At 34.5% G+C, this 18620-nt stretch overlaps 2 protein-coding genes across 3 annotated transcripts in view; one reads left to right on the top strand and one right to left on the bottom strand.

Moving 5' to 3' along the window:
- Positions 1-7063, bottom strand: part of LRRIQ3 (leucine rich repeats and IQ motif containing 3) — a 235164-nt gene extending 228101 nt beyond the window's left edge. The window contains exons 1-2 of the mRNA XM_030865955.2: positions 6929-7063; positions 4471-4535 (exon numbers count right to left, since the gene is read on the bottom strand). The gene's annotated coding sequence lies outside the window, so the exon portion shown is untranslated. The remainder of the gene's footprint in view (positions 1-4470; positions 4536-6928) is intronic.
- A 138-nt stretch (positions 7064-7201) lies between these two features.
- On the top strand, positions 7202-14446 carry FPGT (fucose-1-phosphate guanylyltransferase). 2 transcript variants are annotated; one of them, XM_030865958.2, is made up of 4 exons: positions 7202-7331; positions 8667-8834; positions 9995-10087; positions 12122-14446. In XM_030865958.2, the coding sequence occupies exons 1-4, from the start codon at positions 7250-7252 to the stop codon at positions 13576-13578; spliced, it is 1800 nt and encodes a 599-aa protein (XP_030721818.1). In that variant the 5' UTR covers positions 7202-7249; the 3' UTR covers positions 13579-14446. The 2 variants fall into 2 exon arrangements, with proteins under 2 accessions (XP_030721818.1, XP_030721819.1); XM_030865959.2 differs by lacking the exon at positions 7202-7331 and having other exon boundaries at positions 8672-8847.
- Positions 14447-18620: the final 4174 nt, after the last annotated feature.

Raw genomic sequence — 18620 nt, 5'->3', positions numbered from 1 at the left:
AGATAATGAGAGCATTACATAATGATAACAGGGTCATTTCTCCAAAAAGACATACCAACTGGTAAGGTTTATGCTCCTAATAACAGAGGGTAAAACTATGTGATGCAAAATTAAAAGAACTGCAAGAAGAAACAGATGAACTCACTATCATGGTTGGAGACTTCAATACCTTTTTATCAGAAATGGGCTGATCCAGCAGACAGAAAATCAGTAAGGACACAGTTGAACTAACAACACTATCGATCAACTGGATATAATTGATACATTCAGACTACTTCATCCAACAACAGCTGAATACACATTCATCAAAAGCTCACATGAAACATTTGCCAAGATAGAATACATTCTGAATCATAAAATACACTTTAGCAAACTTAAAAGAATAGAAACTATACAATATCTGCCCCAGATCACAATGAAATTAAACTAGACATCAATAGCAGAAAGATAGCTAGGAAATCTCCAAACAGGTGGAGATTAACAACACATTTCTAAGTAACACATATTTCTAAATAACACATAGGCCAAAGAAGATCACAAGATAAATTGTTTAATATTTTTAACGAAATGAAAATAAAAATACAACTTATCAAAATGTGCAGGATGCACCAAAGCAGTGTTTAGAGGGGAGTTTATAGCACTGAATGCAGATACTACAAAAGAAGAAAGATCTAAAAATAACAATCTAAATTTCCATCTTAGTAAACTAGAAAAAGAAGAGAAAATTAAATCCAAAGTAAGGAGAATAAAAGAACTAATATGAATTAGAGCAGAAATCAATGAAATTGAAAACAGGAAATCAACAGAGAAAATCCATTAAACCAAAAACTGGTTCTTTGAAGAGGTCAATAAAACTGATAAACCTCTAGCCAAGCCAAAGAGAGAGAAAGAGAGAGAGAGAGGACAGAAATTACTAATATCAGAAATGAAAAAGGGGATGATACTACAGATCCTGTGGACATTGGAAGGATAATAAAGAAATACTATGAAGAACTCCATGCACACAAATTTAATAACCTAGATGAAATGAACTGATTTCTTAAAAGAAATAATCTGCCAAAACTCACACAAGAACAAATAGACAATCTGAATAGGTGTATACCTATGAGAAATCGAGTCAATAATTAATAACCTTCCAAAACAGAAGCATCAAGCCCAGATGGGTTCATTGGGAAATACTACCAAAATTTAAGGAAGAAGTTACATGAATGCTCTACAATCTCTTTAAGAAGATAGAAGCGAAGCAAATACTTTGTAATTTGTTCTACGAGGCCAGCATTATCCTAATACTAAGGCCAGTCAAAGACATTACAAAACTACAGACCAATATTTCTCATGAAAACAGATGCAAAAATACTAAAAAAAATTAGTAAATCGAATCCAACAATGTATAAAAAGAATTATACACCTACCACCAAGCTGTATTTATCCCAGGTATACAAGACTGGTTCAACATTCAAAAACCAGTTAATGTAATCCATCACATCAACAGGCTAAAAAGAAGAATCACAGATGCAGGAAAAGCATTTGATGCAATCCAACACCTATTCGTGATAAAACTCTCAGTCAACTAGGAATAGAAAAGAACTTCCTCAACTTGATAAAGACTATTTACAAAAAGTCTACGGCTAACATTGTGCTTAATGGTGAGAAATTAGAAGCTTTTCCACTAAGATGAAGTCCAAGGCTAGGATGTCCCTTCTCACCATTACTTCCCAACTTTGTACTGAAAGTCCTAGCTAATGCAATGAGACAAAAAAAAAAAAAAAAGGAAATAAAAATGTACAGACCACATCTCTGTTCACAGATGACATGATTGTCAGTGTAGAAAATTCAAAAAAACAGACAAATACCCTTGGAACTACTAAGTGATTAGAGCAAAGTTGTAGATTCAGGGTTAATACACAAAAGTCAATCACTTCCCTATATACCAGCAATGAATAAGTTAAAAACACAATACCATTTCCATTATCACTACCATAAATGAAATATTTACATATAAATGGAACAAAATATGTACAAGATCTATAAGAGGAAAACAAACAAACAAATGCTGATGAGCAAATTCAAAGAATAAATGAATGGAGAAAGACAATGTTCATGGATAGAATGACTCAAAATTATCAAGATGTCTGTTCTTCCCAACTTATCTATAGATTCAATACAACCCCAGTCAAAATCTCAGCAAGTTATTTTATCGCTATTGACAAACTGATTCTAAAGTTTATATATAGAGGCAAAAGACCTCCCAGTATCTAACACAATACTTAAGAAGTACAAAGTTGGAAAAACGATACCACCTGACTTCAAGACTTACTATAAAGCTATAGTAATCAGGACAGTCCAGTATTGTCAAAAGAAAGATAGATCAGTAGAACAGAATAGAGAGCCTAGAAACAGACAGACATGAATACAGTCAACTCATCTTTGACAAAGGAGAAAAAGCAAAGACAGACTTTCAACAAATGGTGATGAAACAGCTGGACAGCCACATGAAAAAGAAAATGAATCTGGACACAGACTTTATACCTCCAGAAAGAATAATTCAAATTGGATATATGACCTAAATGTAAAACATAAAACAATAAAACTCTTAGAAGATAACTTAGGAGAAAACCTAGATGACATTAGGATGATGATGACTTTGTTAGATACAATGTCAAAAACATAATCAATAAAAAAATACTTTATAATCTATAGCTCATTACTATTAAAGACACGATCTGCAAAAGGTAATGCCAAATGAATGAGAAGACAAGTCACAGACTAGGAGAAAATCTTTTGCAAAAGACACATCTGCTAAAGGACTCTTATACAAAATATACAAAGAACTCTTAAAATTCAACAATAAGAAAATGAACAACCAGATTAAAAAATAAGCCAAAAACCTTAACAGACACTTCAGCAAAGAAGATACATAGGTGGCAAATAAGCATATGAAAGTCTCTCCTTAACACATATCATCAGGAAAATGCAAATTAAGAAAACAATGAGATACCATAACACACCGATTAGAATGGCCAAAAGTCTAACACTGATAACACAAACTGATGACAAGGATGTGGAAGAATAGGAACTTTCATTCATTCTGGTAGGAGTGCAAAATGGTATAGCCACTCTGGAAGACAGTTCGGGGGTTTCTCAAAAAACTAAATACACTCTTACCATAAAATCCAGTAATTGCATTCTTTGGTATTTACCCAAAGGAGTTGAATACTTATTTTCACACATAACCCTGCACGTGGATATATATAGCAGCTTTACTCACAATCACCAAAATTGGGAGGAATCAAGAAGTCCTTCAGTAGGTGAACGGATAAATAACCTGTGGTACATCCATACAATGGACTGTTTACTCAGCACTAAAAATAAATTAGCTATCAAGCAATGAAAAGACATGGTATAACCTTAAGTGCATATTATTAAGTGAAATAAGCTAATCTAAAAAGGCTCATACTGTAGGATTCCACCCATATGACATTCTGGAAAAAGCAAAACATGGAAACAGTAAAAAGATCAGTGGTTGAAGGATTTGCAGGATTTGGGGAATGAGGGATGAATAGGCAGAGCACAGAGGATTTTTAGGATAGTGAAACTACTCTGAATAATATTATAACAATGTATACATGTCCTTATACTGTGTCCAAACCCATAGAATATAAAACACCATGAGTGAATCCTAAGGGAAACTACAGACTTTGAGTGATTGTGATGTGTCATTATAGGTTCATCAATTTTAACTAATGTACCACTCTGGTGAGGTATGTAGATAATGGGGGAAGCTATGCATGTGTGGGTATATATGAGGGTATACTGGAAACCTCTGTAACTTCTTCCCAAGTTTGCTGTGAACCTAAATCTGCTCTGAAGATACAGTCTTTAAAAAAATTAAGAGAGAAAGTAAAATAGAAGTTTAGGGGAAAAAAGTTTTCCTTTGCCCTCGAGAAAGATGGTAAGGGTTCCTTCAATAGGCTACAGTGGGAAAAATTAGGGAAGAAATAGTCTGAGACCAGGCTAACTGAGTAATTACATTCAAAGAAAGGAAACAGTAAAAAAGAGATTTTTGCTTTACACTCCACATCAGGAAGAGTAAGAGGAGAAAGACTGGTTAAACAGAGATGATGCACAAGTAACGGAAAAGATGAGAGCCCCAGCATGAACTGGCCAAGCCATGTACCTAAGCTCCATGGTCCATAATCAAGGACCTGCTCCATGTGGCTTAAGCTTCTTTTTATGAATAAGAAGAAAAACTTTAATGTGCTTCTCTACAACTTTCACACAACAGTCATATCCATGCCTATAGTAATAAAAATAACCTAACAGGCATTAATTGTAGATAAGCACAAGGCATCTTATTGGGGTGATGGAAATGTTCTATACCTAGCTTGTGATCATGGTTGCACAACTCAGTACATTTACTAAAAATCATTAAAACTCACTTACAATATGTTAATGATAGTTAAAGCATACCTCAGTAAAGTTCTTAAAAAGTCTATCTCACTTCTTTTCATGCCACTTCTTCAGATACTCTCCTCCTATAGGAAAAAAAAAAAAAAAAAAAAGCCCAAATGCCTCCAAAAAACATCTTTTCTCAACTTATTATAGTTTGGTTTGTCTGATGTCCCCCCCTTTTTTTTTTAATCAACAAATCTTTGAAATCTTTATTTTAAATCATATTTGTTATCATTTTGATGTCCCTTTTGAAATGTGGAATTCAAGATCAAACACATCATTTCCATTTTATACAGAATAATGGGTTTACTACAGACCTGTACTGACATATTTTATTCTGGTCACAGTAGCTTATGACTGTTTAAACAACCATTATCACACTGTCTGATTATATAAAACCTAAACTTAAATAAAATCCTTTGACTTTTTTACCCACTACAATCAACTGCCAGAAATTTACTGCCACTCACATAGTATACAACTTTTTCATTTTTTATTTAAAAATTAATATTAGTGAAAATTTGAAGAAAACAGAAAAGACAGAAGAAGGACAAAAAACATAGCCGATATAGTATATTTACGTCCAGCACATTTTATGTAATATAATCATATCAGCAAAAAAGTAGCATCCATTTCTATGGCCATTCTTCCCAGGTCCAAGAAATGCTCTAACATACATTTAACACTCTGTTATACAGTCTATCACATCACCCTGTTTTAGTCCCCTCACAATTCTTATCATTTCTTAAGTTTTCTTATTTAGTTACCTTTTTCAGCATTTACCTCATTAGTATGTACAATCCTTCAGTTTATAGGCTCTATTGCCCTTTCTTTCCTTAGGACCTCATCTAATTCTGTAGTTTAAAGATTAACTCCATCTATATGCTGACAACTCCCAAAATTATATCTCTTAAGTCCAGACCTGTCTTGTAAACTCCAGACTCATGTATAATGCAAACACATATACATACAAACTCCCATAACATATGCACTGCACATATATACATCTGTTTACTTTCCACATCCAAAACCAAATTCTGGACTCTCCCTACTACCCCAATAACCGTCCCTACTTCCCCATCCATATCCTTTCCCATTTCAACCGGTGGTCGCTCCAGCCTTCAGGCAGTTATCCTTGACTCCTCTCTTTCTTTCACATTCCACAGCCATTCCTTTAGCAAATTGTATTAATTATGCCTTCAAACATATATCCAGAATCTAACCAACTTCTCATCACCCCCACTATTCCCATCCTGGCCAAGCCTTCACCAACTCTCACCTGTTTTGCTGCAGTAGCCTCCAAACAAGTCTCCCTGCTTCTATCATTGCCCCACTCTCCGCTAGAGTCTATTTTCACATTTCCATGAAATGCTCCTTTTAAACATAATGTAAGTCACATAAAACCTTGCAATGGCTTTGTTTCACTCAGTTAAAAAATAAAATCCTTTATTTAAGCCGTTATCTCACTTTCTCTCTTGCTACTTCCCCTTTTGTTCTCTCTCACCTCACTTAAGTCTTTTGTATTTTCTAAATGTTCTTATTAAGAATGTTTTGTTTTTGTTAACAAAAAAGAGAGCTTTTAAACAATAAAACTATGAAAGCATAATCTCCCTTTTCACTCAAATTCTTTCGCTTTAAGTACTGAATTAAATAACAGGGTCAATTCTGTAGAAGAAAAACTAAGTTAAGTTCATGGTAAGAACTTGTAAGGCCTTGAATGCCTATGTTCCTGATGAAACTTTAATGAAGACAGGCTTCTCAACTAAATTAAACTGTATGGTGCGGTAGAATGATGTCGGAGTTTGGGATTGAAATATCTTGCTTAAATCTTCTCTCTACTACTTAACTAATTGTGAGAGCCTGACTAAGTCACTATTCTCTCTCATTCATAGCTTTCTCACGTGTAAAGATAAATAGAAGAATCTGTAAAACTCATCATAAACTTGGTGTTTTAGAAGAGAAGAAAACTTATCTATCGATACCTACCGAAAACACATCCACTAAGGCCAACTTATTCCCAGGAATGCTATTGAAAGTTCTAGATTAATCTGCATACATAAAAGGTTGCCAGAGAAACAGCCAAAAAGCTCCAAACGTTAAGGGCCTCATTGCAGAATTTTATACAACTTCCAAAAGCCTCTTAAGTTATCTCAAAACTGAGAGGTGTGGAGTGGCTCACTCTCTAGTAACTGCAAGGGCAAAGAAGCCACAAAGCTTCCTGAAGAGAGTACAGATTTTAAAAGTTCAGACTATGTACGTATCTGGACCTGGGGTTGGGGCAGATGGCTTCAGACGACGACCCAAGGGGAAGAATTAACTCTCAAGAGGTCCTTGGGAACTGCCCCTGGCTAAAACAAACCACGAGTTAGAAAGGACGAACGGCCTTTGAGAGAAAGCTAGAAGCTAAGTTGTAGTTTGAACTTCTCCTTAAGCGAGTCAGTTCTCGAAATTTCGCCGCCCAAGCAGGACAACTCACCGGGTCTACCGAGCTGCAAGGCTTTATGAGTTGGTAACAAGCGGCCCAGACCCGTCACAGTCCGACAAATCACTAGGTGGCCATTTATCCGTTCCGGAGGCCGTTGCTAGGGAAACGGAGCGAAGCCCCGGGCTCACCCCGTCGTGGTTTTCCTTAGGCAAGACAAAGAGCTTCGGGGGCGTAGTTACGTGAGTGACGCACGTAGGGGGCGGGACAGAGACGAAACCGGACCAAAGAACGGGTTACGTCCCAGGGCGCATGCGTGCGGTGCTGGGCTGCGGGATCGCTGGAAGTCCTCGGCGGTGTTGGGGAAAGTGAGCTATGGCAGCCACGAGTGCCCTTCCAGGCGTATCTTTGCGAGAAGCCACCCAGCGAAGGTTGCGGAGGTTTTCAGAGCTTAGAGGTACCAAAGGAGGAACCCTGGCTCTCCCCGGCAACGGACAGGGAGGGCGCTTTACGTGCTGGTGTATTTGCTGGACTACCACTTCCTTTTATTAATCACTTGCGGGCCTAGGACGCTGGCCCAGGCGCAGTTAATGTTCCTCTTAAGTTTTTTTATTCTTCTGTCACTCTCCTTTCTTTACGTTATGCTTGTTGCTTTCTTTAAGTTTATTCCCAGTTGCTTATATATAAATATATATATATATATATGTATATATATGAGGAGGAATGAGAAGACAGTTATTAGCCTGACTAGTGAAGCTATAAATCCAAGTTATTCGTTTGGTTAGCTCATTAGCAAAAATTATTTTAAATAAACCTAAAAGATCTAAAGCATAGTGATTTGACTCTTACAAATCCGATTTTAGCTTTCTTCCACTCCCTACCTACTTCACCAATTTGTTCCATGATGTGAACGCTTACTAAGTGAAAAGCGAAACAACACGGTGAAATTATTGATTAAAAATTAAAAGGGGTAACTTTGTATCAAAATGTTTTTTTAAAGCACTATGCCACTTGTCATTTCCTGTACAACTATCTAATTGGTCATATTTTTGTTGACGTTACTGCTTTAAAAATACAGAAAATAATACTTGGATTACAGTAAAATGTTCAGGACTATTAGATTCTAGCTGACTAGAATTTGTTAAAAACGCTTATTTGTCTTGTTTATCAATAAAGAAGAGCTTCCAACTGTCAGCCAAAAGTTCAGTCTCTTATTGAGTTCATCAGGGAGCTGGGAACTTTTCTGTTATCCAGAATTTGGTGTCATTCTCCAGTAACCTTTGTAAACTTGCATGGCTCATTTTAAGGCGATTAAAAAGTAAAGTGCCCATATTTATGAACACCAACATTGTAGCAATGGGTCCTTGGATTTAATCTTTCTTAGCCAACAAACATTAAGTGGTCCCTGTATGTGAAAACTGATTTTCAAAACTGGAGATTAATTTATTCCTTTGTCTCCTCTCTTTATTTAAGAATTGAGCTCATCTTTAGCAAGTCAAAAGTACTTCTCTTAATCAAGAAACATTACAACTCTCAGAAAATCTAAATAAATGGGACTGTAGACCATAAAAGGAGCAAGTAATCTAAAAGGAAAAAAAGTAGAATTTGTGAACAATCCTCATTAGAACTATTTTGAATCCTACTAGCTGACCACTCATTATTCCCTAATTCTCAAAAGCAGAAGATACATTTTTGAAGATACTATTACCTCTTTTTTCCTTCTTTCCAAATAGGTAAACCTGTAACAGCTAGAGAATTCTGATAATATTTATCACTTTCTTCTTACACATAGGCAAACCTGTGGCAGCTGGAGAATTCTGGGACATTGTTGCAATAACAGCAGCTGATGATAAACAGGAACTTGCTTATAAGCAACAACTGTCAGAAAAGCTGAAAAAAAAGGAGTTACCTCTTGGAGTTCAATATCATGTTTTTGTTGATCCTGCTGGAGCCAAAATTGGTACACATTTATGGTCAGATTTATATCATAAATTGTGGGCAGAATAATCACTGAAGAAAAGCTTTCCTGTGGCTTACAGTTTATACTGTGTGTCTTACCACCTATAGTCTTTAAAAATTTTTTAATTTTTATGTAAGTTCACTATTTTTTAAGAAAGATAAAAGGCATGGCAACTGTTTTTACACATTGTGGACTTACCATGAAAAACTTCCAGAATGTTATGTTACTTAAAAGAGAATTTTATTAGTCTTAATAAAATTTACTCAGGTGGTGAATATTCTTTTGGACCTTATCAGTAGGACTCTTAAGGTCCCTCTGAACTACACAATTTGCTCAGAAACTTACATGAAGAGATCAAATCAGAAAAAATAAATATTTGGCCTCTTGGGACCACAATGCAGAATGCGAAAGAGCACAGTCTAATGGCATAATTATCATAGATGTTTACTTTTAAAAACCAGTTTGTCCACTTTGCCTTTTGACCTTACCTTGCAAATAAAAATACATGCTATTTTCCTGGGGGCCATTTTCCATGTGATACTTAAAGCTGAAGCTCATTGATACCAGAGGTAGGGTATCTGTATCTGATACTAGCATGTCCTAATTAGCCAGTGTTTTAATCCTCATAAATATGTGGTCAGTACTTTTCTGATTCCCATGTTTGAATGAGATTCAGGCACAAAATGTTAAATAACTTGCCCATGGTAACTAGTAAGTGGAAGTTACATTTAAGATGTTTTTTAGGAAAACAGGTTCTAAAAATCTTTTTAGAAAGTAAATCTAACACATATATATGATCATATGGGAGAATTATTTTAATGGGTTTTACAGTTCATTACTCCAAGTGAACGTGTAAACTTACAGTCTTATAGTGTTGCAGATTGCTTAATTTATCATTTCTTTCTTTTTACTACTATTTTCAGGAGAAAATTAACTGAACTTTTATTACCAAGGGCTCATCTCTGGGTTTTATTACTAATTATTTAATTGCTAAGAAATGTGTATTTAATTTGATTGTTCTGCCTATACCTTTGGTCTCTGCCTGGTTAATTGTAGCCAGAGGTCATATCCTCAAAGTTATAACACTTAAATTTACTGTAATAACAAAGTTTTTGTAACTTTATGTGAAATAAATTGAGCTTTTTAACTTTGTTTTCAAGGAAATGGAGGATCGACACTTTGTGCCCTTCGATGTTTGGAAAAGCTTTATGGAGATGAATGGAATTCTTTTACCATCCTATTAATTCACTCTGGTAATGTTACACTTTACTAATTTACATTTTCTTTTAGTATATTACCTTTTATATCCAAGGGGCCTTTTTCTCCATTACTAATACTATCCCCTTTTTTTTTTTTCCTTACTGCTTTGGAAACAAATATTTTATGCTTTCCTTGATATTTTTAGGTTGTAAGTAGCATAATATTTTTCACAAAATTTAACCTTAAAATTGTAGATCACATACATCCTCAACTTTCATGTATTGTTTCTGGTATACATATCGAAAATTATTTTCCTAAGATAGAACTCATCAAAATATGAACATTTCTTGACAATGCTTTAGAAAGGATTCTTGCTGTAGGGGAGAGGCTGGTTTAGTACTGTGATTACCACACTTTACACAAAACCTGTTAACACATTTTTATCTAGTTATTGGTGACCAAAGTCCATAATCCTTAGGAGTTTAAAAACAAAAAGAAAAGGTGGTGACAGAACATGGAGTTGACAAGAAAGTATAAAAGAGGGAAAATCACACACCAAAAAAGGGAACAGAAGGGTAGGAAAGAAGTAATCTCAGAGTATAATTTTTTAAATTGGACAGATTTGATTGTACGAAAATTTGGGTTATATGAAAGAGACCTCTGTTATTTTTCCTCTATGTACTGGAGGCTGGCGAAACTTTGTCATGGACTTGTACCAGTTCAGGAACAGATATTTTAGAGCCACTCATCCACATGGTTACCAAGGCACTTTTCATTTTTTAGGATTCATATACGGAACAATGATTCTTTTTAAAGATGATATCAAGTAAAACATCCAAGTTCTGATTTTAAGACTAACTGAAAAAGTAAAAGAAAAATTCAAATTTACAGTTTTATTCCAGAACGAGTATTATAATTAATTTAGTAAAAATTAAGTTAGACACCAGAAAATATATTTTAATACAATCGATCCTTGCAAATATATAATAATGCATTGATCTGTGAGTGGTGCTGAACCCTCACACAGTCTAAAATCTGCATGTAACTTCATAGTTGGTCTTCTGTATAGGCAGTTCCACTCTCCATAGCCACAGTTTCTCATCAGGGATTCAACCAACGTCGGGTCATATAGTCTTACAGTATTTATTGAAAAAAATCCTCATGTAAATGGACTGGTAGAGTTCAAACGCTTATTGTTCAAGGGTCAAGTGTAATTAAAAGTAGGTAATTCTTACAATGCTGAACTTTACTGTTGGTTAGTATTTGGAAAATGAAAAAGAAAGTATTAGCTCATTGGTTGAATGATGTACTCTGTAGTAAGTGCTTTGCATGTATTGTTGATCTCATAAAACATGATAAAGCAAGTATTTACATCTGCTGATTTAGTGTTAAGTCCAAAGATGAACAATTAAAAAGTGGTGAACCAGAATTTGAACGCATTTTTGTGTGACTCTTTCTACTATGCCTCTCACTATAATTAGTTACGTAAAAATGATGTAAGCTATTTAATGTACTTAAGCGAACACACTTTTCAAGGAATTAAGTCATAAGGCTCATCTTAGAGGGAAAGGCCTTTTAAAATTAAAAACAAATATACATTGTAAAGTGCTTTTAAATAAATGCACCTTTACTTCCTTTAAGTGTATGTAATTGAGGAAACACATTCCATCTGGAAATTACTCTTTAATAGATAATTATGTATATTAGTTTTTTGTGACTTTTTTTCCCCATGAAGTGGATTTTTAATGTAGGCGTTTAAACATGGTTGAAATTTATTGTGTGAAATGTAGATATAAGGTCATATTTTAGCTCATTGTCCTTTTTACTTGTTATCCAGTTGAGTTAAAACAATTCATAGTCTGTAAAGCATGTTACAGGTCTTTTCTAATCTAGAACTGCATTATAGCAAATCTCTACAGAATTGCTCTGTGAATTTGTCATCTGGAATTTATTATTCTTTCCTGGGATACAGTAATATATTGTATATTTTAAATATCTTTAGAGATATTTTGAGTTGTAACTGATGCTCCTGGGTTTTTAAATCTTATAAACATTTTAAAACAGTTATTTTGTTTAATTTTATATAGGTGGCTACAGTCAACGCCTTCCAAATGCAAGTGCTCTGGGGAAAATTTTCACTGCTTTACCTTTTGGTAGCCCCATTTATCAGATGTTGGAATTAAAACTAGCCATGTACATTGATTTCCCCTCACATATGAATCCTGGGATTCTGGTTACCTGTGCAGATGATATTGAACTTTATAGTATTGGAGAATCTGAGTATATTAGGTTTGACAAACCTGGCTTTACTGCTTTAGCTCATCCTTCTAGTTTGACTGTAGGTACAACACATGGAGTATTTGTCTTAGAACCTTTTAACTATTTAGAACATAGAGACCTCGAGTACAGAAGTTGCCATCGTTTCCTTCATAAGCCCAGCATAGAAAAGATGTATCAATTTGATGCTGTGTGTAGACCTAGAAATTTTTTTCAACAAAACTTTGCTGGGGGTGACATACCCTCTCTTAAATTAGACCCTGAGTATGTCTACACAGACAGCCTATTTTACATGGATCATAAAACAGCGAAAAAGTTACTTGCTTTTTATGAAAAAATAGGTACACTGAACTGTGAAATAGATGCCTATGGAGACTTTCTGCAGGCTTTGGGACCTGGAGCAACTGTGGAATATACCAGAAACACATCAAATGTTACTAAAGAAGAGTCAGAGCTGGTAGACATGAGGCAAAGAATATTTCATCTTCTTAGAGGAACATCACTAAATGTTGTTGTTCTTAATAACTCCAAATTTTATCACATTGGAACAACTGAAGAATATTTGTTTCATTTTACTTCTGATAGCAATTTGAAGTCAGAGCTTGGCTTACAGTCCATAGCTTTTAGCATCTTTCCAGCAATACCAGAATGCTCTAGCAACAAATCCTGTATCATTCAAAGTATATTGGATTCAAGAAGTTCTGTGGCACCTGGCTCAGTTGTAGAGTATTCCAGATTGGGGCCTGATGTTTCAGTGGGGGAAAATTGCATTATTAGTGGTTCTTGTATCATAACAACAGCCGTCCTGTCTGCACATTCTTTTGTGTGTTCCTTAAGCTTGAAGATGAATAGACACTTAAAGTATTCAACTATGGCATGTGGAGTGCAAGACAACTTGAAAAAGAATGTTAAAACATTGTCAGATATAAAGTTACTTCAATTCTTTGGAGTCTGTTTCCTGTCATGCTTAGACATTTGGAATCTTAAAGTTACAGAGGAACTGTTCTCTGGAAACAAGACATGTTTGAGTTTGTGGAATGCTCGTATTTTCCCAGTTTGTTCTTCTTTGAGTGATTCAGTTACAACATCCCTAAAGATGTTAAATGCTGTACAGAACAAGTCAGCATTCAGCCTGAATAAATATAAGCTGTTGTCCATTGAAGAAATGCTTTTCTACAAAGATGTGGAAGACATGATAACTTATAGGGAGCAAATTTTTCTAGAAATTACTTTGAATAGAAAACAGTCTGATTTAGAGACATCTTAAATATTGTATACTCTGCCTTTCTTGATTAAGCAAGATTGCAGATGCAGGAATTTTCTGTAGACTTGTTTTTTAATTGAAGTGAATTAATGAAAATTATATTAACATGCTTGCTGTAGCATAAAATTAATAACAAAAATAAACCATTTTTAGATGAAAGAATAGCTTAAGGATGTAAGTTCAGAAAAGTGATTTTTTTTTATATTTATCACTATTTAAATTTTTCTTTTATAAAGATGACTTGTGGAACATTATTTTGTTCACAAAATACTATAATTGTTTTAAAGGTAATTTTCTAAATATACCTTCAGAATTTTTTCATCTTCTTTTGGGCTTTGGTTCCAATGAAGTTAGATGTATTCATTGGCAGTTCTCTCCTCAAGTGCATTAGACCTATTCTGATGAACTAATAAAAATGTCATACTGTAGGGTCTTCAAAGCACTGTAGGAATACTGTAGAAGTACTTTTTCAGAAACAAATCCATGACTAACAGAGTCAAATTAAATGAATGCTTAAAATATTGTGATAGTCTTAATTAATAAATAAGTATTAATAGATACAAACCATTCTGAAATTGATGATAAAAATCTATGTGACTTATCAGCAACCCTCAGTTATGATATTTATGTATATATTTTTCAAGTTTCTTCCCAAGGAGTAAATAAAGATATATGGTAGCCATTTTTTAGCATTTACTGATTTACTTGCATAGATTTCAGAGGATGTTATGTGTTTGTCACTCATTAAAAGTTCAATGCTATATTTCTAATCTAATTAAGGTGTCATCAGTTCTTAAGAATCGCCATTATTTTATGTTCCACTGAAAAAGAGAAAACACTACCAATAAAATATGCAATGCTTTTCTTGTTACGTGAAGTTTTTATTTATTGGAAATCTTTTTTAAAACCACTTAAATATAGATTTATGTCATTTAACCCTTTTGCAAATACATGTAGAGGAACAAAAAAGTGAAATATTAAGATACAGTCAAGACTTTTCTGAAGCTTCACATCTAGAGTCAAACTTTTCTAAAGCAATTTTCAACTCAAGAGTGGTTGATATCCATGTGCTATCTTCTAATACCATCTAGTACCATCTTCTGTACTATCAAAGGTATTGATAAAACTTCATATTCTACAAGTGCCACCACCACACTGATGCCTGGATTTACCTTCAAGCTATGGACACCACATACCTGTTCTGCAAGTGGATGCTGATGCTGTTATTACTTTACAGAGTTGTTTCACTTTTACCTTAGTTAATCACATGTCTCTAGAACGTAGTTCTATTTAAATCAGTGGGAGGTTTCTGACAAATTGGTGGTCACCATGTTAATCATATTCCTGCACAATGTATGGATTCTAGTTGCTTTGAAATGTTATCTGTTCCAAAGAATTTGGCAGTGTCTCTTTCCTTGATATGCATCGCTTGGTGTGTAGTACCACACATGTATCACCAGCAGTGTATCTAACTCAACCAATGTGATAACCACATGCATGAATAAGTAATAAATTGGACATTTTCTCTTGATTTATCATTTTTATTTCGTAAAATCATGGCCCTTAAATCGTATACTTTCAAGGTTTGTGAAGGACAGCTACAATTTGTAACTAAATATATTCTGTAAACTTATTGATGAGTTAATAATTAACAATGATCAAGAAGGCATGGAAAAAAATGCAACTTTTGATATTAATCTCCCTTGGGCATTTGTCTTGCAAACTAAACAAAACAGAAATAAAGAGTGTGCATTAATGCATACTAAGTGGGAATAAAGCTTTGAAAATCCAAGTTATATGCTGCTGAAAATCACAAAAATTTGATGAAATGAATCCAGAATCAATTCTCACAAGCTGTGATGATCCACTCATCTTCTGAGGCTAAGCAATACTACTTATGTTATATAAAGGTTACCAGATTTAGCACAGAGCCAAAATCAAAACTTGCCTGCTGCAAAATATATGTATAGCTATCACAGCTGGTAACTGATGTGCTACACATGCCATTCAGATACACCATAATGCCTTTTGGACTTGAGCAACCTGGAGACCCAGAATTTAGGAAACTTGTTGTAGTCTAGCAGAATTAAAATAGAAATAACTAAGGAAAAAAATATTAATTTGTTCAAAATTGTCTAAGGGATTTCAGGTGTTCTTTTTGTTGTTTAGCTGAATGAAACACAAGTCTTCATCTATGTCTATAACTAAATTATTAATAAAGAAAAGACCTTTTTAAAGGTACTTGAAAGTTACCTTTATAAATTCACTTAGTGCAGGAGAAATAATTCAAGCTACCATTAGCTGCTTAGTTTAACTTAAATTTTTTGTGCCTATAAAATATGTTTAGACAAAGCTGATTTCTATTGTGGTTGAGGAACACAACTTTAGTTGTTTATACTTACTGAAATTGTATTATTAATACTCTTTGTACTGAACTTTGTCACAAGTCCAACATGCTAGTGTTTGTGTTCCCATTTGTCTGTATTCATAAAAATTTTGGACTAGTTTATTTGTTTTTTGGGTTTTTTTTTTGTTTATTTGTTTTTAGACTTTTTTTGTTTATTTGTTTTTATTCAGACTTGCCAGTTTGGCTGTTCTATAATAGACCACAATTTGGGATCAGGTTGAAAATTGGAATAAAGGATCTAACTTAAAAATGGGCAGAGGATATGAATAGACATTTTGCTTCTGGAGCTTTGGCCTGAGGGGCAGGCTTCAGGTTTATCACACACCTAGAGGCCTACCAAGCTGCTCTCAAGGAACATAGGCTATGTACACCATCTTGGTGCTCTCCCACTGCCTCGCCCCAGCTCATTGGTATCTCCCAGGAAAGAGCTCATTCACTTGTCTGGAGCCCTGATTTTTGCAACTGCTGCATAGGGGACACCTCCAGATTACCTGTCTCTGGTGGCCAGTAGGGCTTGGGCTTGTGGTCCCACAGGACAGTATATATTTGCATACTCTTGAAAGCTGCTGCATGAAGGTCTGGCTTCCAGTCAGCCTGAATCTAGGTACTGATATCCTCCCCTTTGGAACATTGACAGGTTTGGAGCATCCTTATCTAGTAGGAGCTATTAAAAATATAATAGCTGCTTGGACAAGCACAAAGGTTTGAGGGACAATCAAGAGCTGAGGTGGGTTGAATGACAAGGTTCACCTCCTACATGAGATCACTCCTTCAAGACGGTGAGGTGGTTATTTCATCTACTGTATAGAAACCAACAGAGTGTTAAGCAAAATGAGAAGAAAAAAAAGATGAAGAATATGCTCCAAATGAAAGAATAAGATAAAACCTCATGAAATTACCTTTAAACAGAGATAAGTAATTTACCTGATAAAGGGTTCAAAGTAACGGTCACAAAGATGCTCACTGAATTTGGGAGTTATAATGACATATACATGTCAGTGTAACAAAGAGCTGGTTCTTTAAAAAAAAATAAAGCTAACAAATATTTAGCTAGACTCACCAAGAAAAAAAGACAAAGGGCTTAAATAAGTACAATTAGAAATGAAAGAGGAGATGTTACAACTGATGCCACAAAAATACAAAGGATTATAAAAGACTACTGTGAACAATTAAACGTCCACAAATTGAACAAGCCAGAAGAAATGGATAAATTCCTAGAAACACGGCTTTCCACAACTGAATCATGAAGAAATAGAAAATCTGAAGAGACCAATTACTAGTAAGGAGATTGAGTCAGTAATTTCAAAACTCTCTACAAACAAAAGTCCAGAACCAGACTGTTTCACTGGTGAATTCAACCAAACGTTCAACAAAGTTAATACAGGAGCTTCTCAAACTCTACCAAAAAGTAGGAGAAAGAACACCTCCAAATTCATTTTATGAAGCCAGTATTAAGCTGATACCAAAACCAGTCAAAGACACCATAAAAAAGGGAAATTACAGGCTAATATCCCTGATAAACATAGATGTAAAAATCCTCAACAAAATATTAGCAAACTGAATTCAACAATATATTAAAAGGATCCTACACCATGATCAAGTGAGATTTATTCCAGTGATGCAAGGATGGATTGACATCTGCAAATCAGTCAACATGATATATCACATTAACAAAAATGAAGGATGAAAATCATATGATTACCTCCATAGATGTAGAAAAATCATTTGACAAAGTTCAACATCCATTTATGGTAAAAACTCTCAATGAAATGTGTATAGAGGAACTGCACCTCCATATAATAAAGACCATGTATGAAAAGCCCACAGCTAACATCAAATTCAGAGGTTAAAAGCTGAAAACCTTTTCTCTAACTTCAACGAGAAGACAAGGATACCCACTCTTGTCACTTTTATTCAGCACAGTTTTGGAAGTCCTAACCAGAGCAGTTAGGCAAGAAAAAGAAATAAAAGACATACAAATTGGAAAGGAAGAAGTAAAATTATCACTATTGAAAATGGCATGATACTATATATAGAAAACCCTAAAGACTCCACAAAATAAAGTGTTACAACTAATAAAAAAATTAGTAAAGTTGCAGGGTACAAAATCAGTACACAAAAATACATTGCCTTTCTATATACTAATGAGAAACTATCAGAGAAATTAAGAAAACAATTTCACTTACAGTTGCATCAAAAAGAATAAAATATCTAGGATTAAATTTAACAAAGGAGATGAAAGGTCTGTATATTGAAAATTATAAGACATTAATGAAAAAGTTTAAGAAGACACAAATAAATGGAAAGATTCTATGCTCATGGACTGGAAGAATTAATATTGTTAAATGCCCATCCTACCCAAAGCAGTCTACAGATTCAGTGCACTCCCTGTCAAAACTCCAATGGCATTTTTCACAGAAATAGAACAATCCTAAAATTTGCATGGAACAACAGAAGATCCCTAATGGCCAAAGCAAGCTCGAGAAAAAAGAACAGAGCTGGAGACATCACACTCCTTGATTTAAAACTGTATTATAAATCTATAGTAATTCGAACAGCATTTTATTGGCATAAAACCCACCATGTAAATATACAATAGAGAGCCCAGAAATAAAACCACACGTGTGGGCTTCCCTGG

Source organism: Globicephala melas, chromosome 1 (genome assembly GCF_963455315.2).
Source record: "Globicephala melas chromosome 1, mGloMel1.2, whole genome shotgun sequence".
NCBI classification, from domain to species: domain Eukaryota; kingdom Metazoa; phylum Chordata; class Mammalia; order Artiodactyla; family Delphinidae; genus Globicephala; species Globicephala melas.
This window is presented reverse-complemented; position numbering and strand designations above follow the sequence as displayed.

What these genes read in the sequence shown, in the direction of transcription:
- FPGT (XM_030865958.2), top strand. Translation starts at nt 7,250, where the DNA reads ATGGCAGCCACGAGTGCCCTTCCAGGCGTATCTTTGCGAGAAGCCACC. An exon ending in TCCTGCTGGAGCCAAAATTG is followed by an intron (nt 8,835 to 9,994) that starts GTACACATTTAT and finishes TTTGTTTTCAAG; the next exon opens with GAAATGGAGGATCGACACTT. An exon ending in CATCCTATTAATTCACTCTG is followed by an intron (nt 10,088 to 12,121) that starts GTAATGTTACAC and finishes AATTTTATATAG; the next exon opens with GTGGCTACAGTCAACGCCTT.